The sequence below is a fragment of the Anguilla rostrata genome, chromosome 2 (assembly GCF_018555375.3).
Source record: "Anguilla rostrata isolate EN2019 chromosome 2, ASM1855537v3, whole genome shotgun sequence".
In the NCBI taxonomy this organism is placed as follows: Eukaryota; Metazoa; Chordata; class Actinopteri; order Anguilliformes; family Anguillidae; genus Anguilla; species Anguilla rostrata.
Genome location: NC_057934.1, coordinates 39,345,622 through 39,352,719, shown reverse-complemented (window position 1 = coordinate 39,352,719; position 7,098 = coordinate 39,345,622). Strand labels below are relative to the sequence as shown.

Below are 7,098 nucleotides of genomic sequence, written 5' to 3'. Positions count from 1 at the left end.
CATTGAAATGCTCTGCATATTACCTTTTTCTATAATTTTATTTCGTCATTTTTTCTTTGTGTGTAGAAAATACTACGGAAAACATTTAGGATATTCTTATTTAAAAATAATTTAAAATGTGAAATTTTAAATGTCAGTGTACATTAGACATTTCACATGCATTGCTTCTTCATGTTCTTCTCTTCAGTACCCCACACACAACCATCAGTGAGCTAAGGCTAGCAATCCCTGCAGATAATTACCATTATATACCGTTAGATACAGCAGTACATACATACACATTACTACCCCATCTCTGAACCCACAAGAAGAACAAAATCAGCTGTCTATGAGGAAAAATGCAGTGAACATTTGAAAATCAGTGAAAAGCAATCAGAAATTAGCACTCCAAAACAGCAAATGTAATGACAAGAGCAAAGAAGGCAAAAAGTGGTACTAGATGTAATACACATTTTAGTGTTACAGTTCCATGTAACCCTATAATATACCATAACTTTTTTATATTTTTGGCTAATCATGTGCTTGTGTGTGTGTTCCAACTTCTAGTTCCAATTTTCATTTGCTTCTGCAGGATAGTTTACGCTTGCTTCCTGGTTTTATTACTGAAAGCTGAGAACACTGTCAGTGCTGCTGCTGCTGCTGTGTAAACTTGCCATGCAAGGCTCAAATGGTTCACCCAGTGCAGCGGCTGTTTGGCTCACTGGTTAAAGGTTGATTGCTAATGGCTGACCAAATTTCTGAATGAAGACAGACTCAGAGGAAGAGCTCCTGGCTAAATCCCATATGTGAGGCCTTTGCTTAGTGAATTGGCAGATTTTCTTGACCACCAGTTTTCTGGCCAGTCTGTACCAGCTTCAACTCAGATATGCGACTTTTTTCAGTCCCTCGCTTTGCAGTGATTAGACTTACACACCTTCATATGTTTACACTCAACACTACCAAATATAGAGCACTTCTTACTTAAACAGTGGTTGACCTGAACTTATTTTAAAATTAACATTTAGGAGCTGTCATGAGTTAAATCAGTCATAATAAAATGCTTACATTTTCCATATTCATTAACCTTTTTATCTGTGCAGGGGGAAAAGCAGACACTGAGAACTAAGCTGAAAAAGGTATGGAAACTCACAATTTTCTCAATTTATATTGTTTTTTCAATAAGACCCTTTTAATCGCAGTCTCAGTCTTATTTTTACATTGTCTGCCCACTCTAATGTGTCTGAAATTGTCTTTTAGTATGTATATTCTGTGACACCGGTCCATCTAAAGAAAATAAAGAGAAAAAATAAAAAACACATTTGTTCTCAGTTTAGTGCTGAGAAGCATTGTTGGAGTGGGAGAGGGATGGTAATTAGTAACAAGGTGATAATGACCCTTCTTGCACTCCCCCTCTTTCCATTTGGTTTCAAACATTCTTAAGAGAAGACAGAATGGGTTGGAAAACTGTGACTTCTTCTGAAAAGAAAAAATGCAATACATCTGTTTGAGATTACAATTCATGAATGCAAACATGAATCTGTGAATTCTTTAGTAATATGTTTTAACTTTTGTTGTGTTTTATTTACCAGATGAGCAATAAAACAGAAATAATTATATATATTCCTCTTAAGTTCTAAAACAAAGGCAAATGAAAAATTGTTTCCAAAAAAAAGTTAAATTCTCATTTGACAGTTTATTGAATTAAAAATACTAATGATACGTAAATCATCCTTCCAACCCAACTCTTATCCCTGTACATTGCCTTCAATCCCATGATTATAATATAATTTATCTGAACTTTCCCTGTCTTTAATTCGGCACTTTACGAGATTTCTTCCATGCTCACGCTGACTTCCAGCTCTCTGATGCTGATTTGTCCTATTCGGACAGCCCCTGTCTCTCCACCTTTCCCTGCACTCCTCCCTCTATCTGCCTCCAGTCAGTCTCAGTCTCCTCCTCAGCTCCTGTCTCAGGAGGTCACGCTCCTTGCGGATGCCCTGCAGCACGGTGCGGTTTTCCTGGGCGCGGCGCACCAGGTAGGGCAGCGTGTCGTCCACTGAGCCATAAGGCATAGACTTGTATATCAAGTAACCCTGCTGGGCTGAGACAGAGAAGGACGGAGAGGAGAGGGAGAGGGGGAAGCAAAATGGGAGAAGAGTGGTGGGGAGGGGAAAGCGGACAGATTATAATATTGACTATATACGATACATTTGCACTACCGCTGACAGTGGTGTCTTACCCAGTGTAAGAGAGACATGGTCACACATCCCCAGCAACTGTCCAAAACACACTGAGCCAGCTTGCTTGTCTATGCCCAACTCTGCCATCCTGACACAGAAAAGAAATATACTCACATACAGTCACAAGACAACAACATAACAATATTGTAACAGTATAAGAGAGGGTTAAAACAGTTATGTGTACTGACAGCATGGACAACACAATACAGTATTATATACACATCATACCGTGAAACTGCATGTCTGACTGACTCCTCATTGTGCGTTGCCACAATGAGTCGAAAACGCTGGGGATGCTGGGATATCAGGTCCAATAAGATGTCCAGAGAGCCGTTATAACTGCAATCACACAATGCCGCATGTACAAAAAAAACAAAGAACATACAGAACATATTACCACTCATGAAAACAGACACATGCCAGTCCTTATGCATGTGCACACGTACACATATTCTCCAATCTCCCCACCCAGTTTCCCCTCAGCCACCTGTCATTGGTGTGCTCCCATGACTGTTGAATGGGATCTGGCCTACTCTCTTGATTGGCCAGTTTCCTCTCTTTGTCCATGTAAGCCCCTCGCACAAGTTTCACCCCCAGACAGAAGGACTGATTGACAGACTGATTGATCGCATCAAGCAAGCAAGATGTTGATTCCTAAACAAGGGTGGTTAAACATCAATACACAAGAGTACGCACACATCATTACCAACACAGACACAGACAAATATGGCAGTTCAGAGAAATGAGATATTGGAAATATTGCTGGTTATATAAAACAGATGAACACGAGATAGTGGAAATATTGTTGGGTCTATAAAAAAGACAAGCAACAAAACGTTAATCAAAGCAAAGGATGAGTACAATGTTACGGGACCAAGAAAGGAAGAGGGGAAAAACCAGTGGAGAGATGCACAACCTTCAAGTAGCACTGATAGGTGTTCCAGATCCAGGCTTCCTTCTGATTGAACTTCTTCATCATTGCCATGGTTATGAGGGCGAGGGCAGGGTTCATGTAGGTGTATTCTGCATCAACCAAAACCCGTACCTTCATGACACTTGCCTGGAGGGGATATACAGAAAGTAGTTTAACAACAAGAACATGAGCATATGAAACTATTATCTAACATGTCAGGGATGGATGAAAACCATCTCTGTCCAAGTGCCTCAGACATTTGTGGAATGTCTTTTTTTAAGTTGTCACAGTACTGAGCTGTGGCTTTTTTGGCATTTAATTGTAAAAGCCTGTGATAAATTCAAACACATTAGTGATATAATTCATCAATGTATTGTGTGAACCTGTATGTTAATAATATGTTATTTATGCATTTACATAATCATGTGTGTAAATCTTTTTGTTAATTTCTATATTATGTAATATCATAATGTATAAGGGTAGACAATCTTCAGGAAGCTTCTAATTTTTTATCATTTCTAGTAAAAAATGTTATCATACTTAACATAACACTTGCTTGCTATATTACACTATATAAGAAGTATTGTAATGAAGAATATTCATCATATTTGATTTGTGGTTCATGGTTTATTTGGCAAGGGTGCTAGAATATGAATTATTCCACATAAACCCACACATTTGGGCAAGAAAAATTATTTTATAATAATTATATATTATGCCAAATGTATTATTTATTTCAGTTAAAATTAATCACAGTCTGGTATCTTGGCTAATTGCATTTACATGTAAAAGGCGAAGGATGTGTGGGTACTTTGTGTGTCTTATGAGAGAGTCACTATTGGCATGCAAGTCTGTCCAAGTTGCAAATTAGCAATAAATGCTATTTCTGTTCCTACCTCTCCCACTTTGTTCAGTCTCTGGAGGCCACAGAGAAAGTGCGTATTTTCACTCTCTGTTAAACCGGAGAAGTTGATAAGCTGGGAGAGAGAGAGATTGAAATACATCATTGGAATGACTGCACTGGACACAATAGACAAGCACAGAGAGGAAGAATATACTCATTTCTGATTAAAAAATGGTTTACCTCTCCATCCATGGCGCTGACCAGAAGATCTAGATCATACTGTTCTTCTGACAGAAGGGATGTCAGTTTGACCTGAGTCAGAATAAACAATCAATATGAAACAACCAATTTACTCAACAATAATATAATTCAGTCAGATCGGTTTTCATTACAGTATCAGTGACTATGAGGAAGGAAAACAGGATTAACACAAACATTAAAAATAAATAAATAAATAAATTAAAATAATAACATAGCATCACTCACACAAAGCTCTGGGCTTAGTAGTGCAGTTATCTTCAGTTGCATCATGGGATCTGTAGTCAAAGCATTGCTACTGGATAATCGCACACATTCTAACATGGCCTCAAGGTTGTCATTGTAGCGACGCTCCCTGTTAATGTCATGATGAAAATAATGCTATCATACTTCTGATATGAGCATTTGGGAATTAAAATGAATAAATTGTTTTGAATATCATTTGTTGATCAATGAAAGACATTGTGTTTTATAAACGGTGATATGGTGATCAAACCCTGTGCTTTCTCCAAGGTCCTCCTCAATAGGCACAGCCAGCATAGGGCGCAGTCCCAATGAGCTCATTTTCTCCATGGCAACAGCAATCTCCCCTTCAGTCTCCCCAGCAACAAACTGGGCATAGACTGTGGGCCGGAGAATCAGCGAGAAACCTCTCTTACCCAGGAGAGAGCGAGCAAGAGACATAAGCTGAAAGAGAGAGAGAGCGAGAGAGAGAGACAGAGAGAGAGAGAACCATAACATAATACCCCGAACCACCATGTTTCATCGAGGGGGGCTTTGGATCTTGGGCAGTTCCTTTTGGCCTCCACACTTTGCTCTTGCTATCACTATGATACAAGTAAATCTTCTTTATTCCTTTTTCTTAGGAGTTAACAGGAAATTGTTGTTTTTTGCCAAATCTAAAAATATCATGACCGTTTAAGGTCTGGTCACCTTGAATGCCAGACCTGAAGGTTCTTACCCATCCAAAATTTTCTGTTTATGAGATTTAGGCACATAGTACAATAACCCACAGTAACCGGAATTGTCTAAATTTGTATCTGTATCCAGAAAAATGAAACAATGAAAATCTGTTTTATATAACTATGCTTTGGCTCGAAATGTATAAAAATGTGCTATGTACAAACGATTTTTGGAACAAATCCCATTGTCCTATCTGAGAGCAGCTGCTTTTCTTCCCTTGAGATCTTAATAAAGAGAAAAGTTTGTTTCATTGCTCTCTGCCTTGTGGAAATCTTTTATTGAGGGATATAGTTTAGTGTAATTTCCATGACATCAGTCCACAGATTTTTCCAGAACTCTGTAGGTTATTTTAGGTACTTGTATGCAAACTGTAACCTGCCCATCCAAAAAATATGCCTTTGCCCTATACATTATAGAGATCACTGTATATATAAACACATGTTGCATCAATGATGGTCAATGGAGGTCCACAAAGCTCCTCCTTTTTGTTTTTTTTCCTTTCTGGGACCTCTGAGATGCACCAGTCACCTTCCTCACACAGACACTTTTGTCTCAGCAATTCCTGATTAACAAATTAAGCGTTGTGAACAATATATAAATTTCATATGGACAATATGAAAAATCAGACAATGTGCAATTAGTCACTGACATTGCACTGTAACAGCAGTGGAAGCTCCCCTCCCTTCCCATCTCTCACTCACCTTTCCACTGTTGTTGACCAGGATAGGGAATGAGCAGAATTTGAACACTCCCAAAGCTCGAACCAGCTCTCGAAGGCTCTTCACATGGAAGGCACTGGAATCCTCAAAGCTCAGGGCTGCTGGGCGGGCACTGCCACCCGGGAAAGGGCAAACTGCAAGGCGCTTTCCATTTAGTGTTCTGGGAGCAGCTGTTCCCAGGAGACGGACTGACAGTAAGTGATGGAATGATGGGCGAATAAGAAGTGACCTCACAGATGCCATGTATACTATCTAAGACTGAATTGATGGTAAACTGTGTCTGTTGGTACTTTTAATAGTTCCCTATATTGTAAACTATGGGTCACTTATTCCACCTTTTGTAATTGTCTTGAGTCCTCGGTAGCTTTTTCAGCTTGCTACATTATATGTTACACATACGTTTATGTAATATACAGCAAACCGTTTCACACACACTGCAGCAATGTCAGTCTCAGTGTCTCCCAATGCTCTGAATGGCCTGTTAATATTCCTGGTGGGAAGATTCACGAGTGATGACAACCACATCAGAATGATACCATGATCGAGAAATAGATTGAGGAAATATAGAGAGGGAGAGAGACAAAAACACAAAGAAGCAAACACTGACAATCAGACTCAATTGGACAGATAACCAGAGACAGACATAAAATGAAGCCTACTTTCATAAAATTATGAAAATTTTGTTCCCTATTCATATGCACACAAAAATATTTGTCATGCAAATAGAGCATATTTATTCTACATTTGAATTAGTAATAGTAATACTTACAAAATTTTAACTGAGGCAATCCTTACGGTGGGTCCAAAAAGAGTGGCGCCAGTGAATGAATTATGGAAAGACAAACCAGAAGAATAAAGAGGAGGAGCACCCAGAGGTCATACGTTATTTTTTTGGGCAATGCGTTAGTTAATGAGTGACTTTCAAACTTGAATTTTGAGTCACTGTTCATTGACACACGAACATCTGCATCTAGGTTGTCTGTATATATGTTATGATAATTTTGATGATATTTCAGTATCAGTGTTCACATAAATGGCAATTGTTAGTCAATCTGTATATACAGCAGGTGTCATGTCAACTTATCTGGTTTCAACTTCGGTTTTGTTTCATTCATATTTGAAATGACTACCTGAATGACCGCAAGAATTTAGGCAAAATTATCCTGGATCATTTTTCAATCT

The 7,098-nt window shown here is 38.6% G+C and overlaps 1 protein-coding gene across 1 annotated transcript; it reads right to left on the bottom strand.

Moving 5' to 3' along the window:
* Positions 1–19: 19 nt before the first annotated feature.
* prodh2 (proline dehydrogenase 2) lies at positions 20–6,793 on the bottom strand. The gene is made up of 11 exons (XM_064324586.1): positions 6,686–6,793; positions 5,899–6,406; positions 4,731–4,921; positions 4,463–4,589; positions 4,217–4,288; positions 4,029–4,109; positions 3,136–3,279; positions 2,707–2,873; positions 2,448–2,558; positions 2,219–2,307; positions 20–2,080 (listed from the first exon to the last, which is right to left on the bottom strand). Exons 2-11 carry the CDS (start codon positions 6,157–6,159, stop codon positions 1,905–1,907), a joined length of 1,419 nt encoding a protein of 472 aa, XP_064180656.1. The 5' UTR covers positions 6,160–6,406; positions 6,686–6,793; the 3' UTR covers positions 20–1,904.
* Positions 6,794–7,098: the final 305 nt, after the last annotated feature.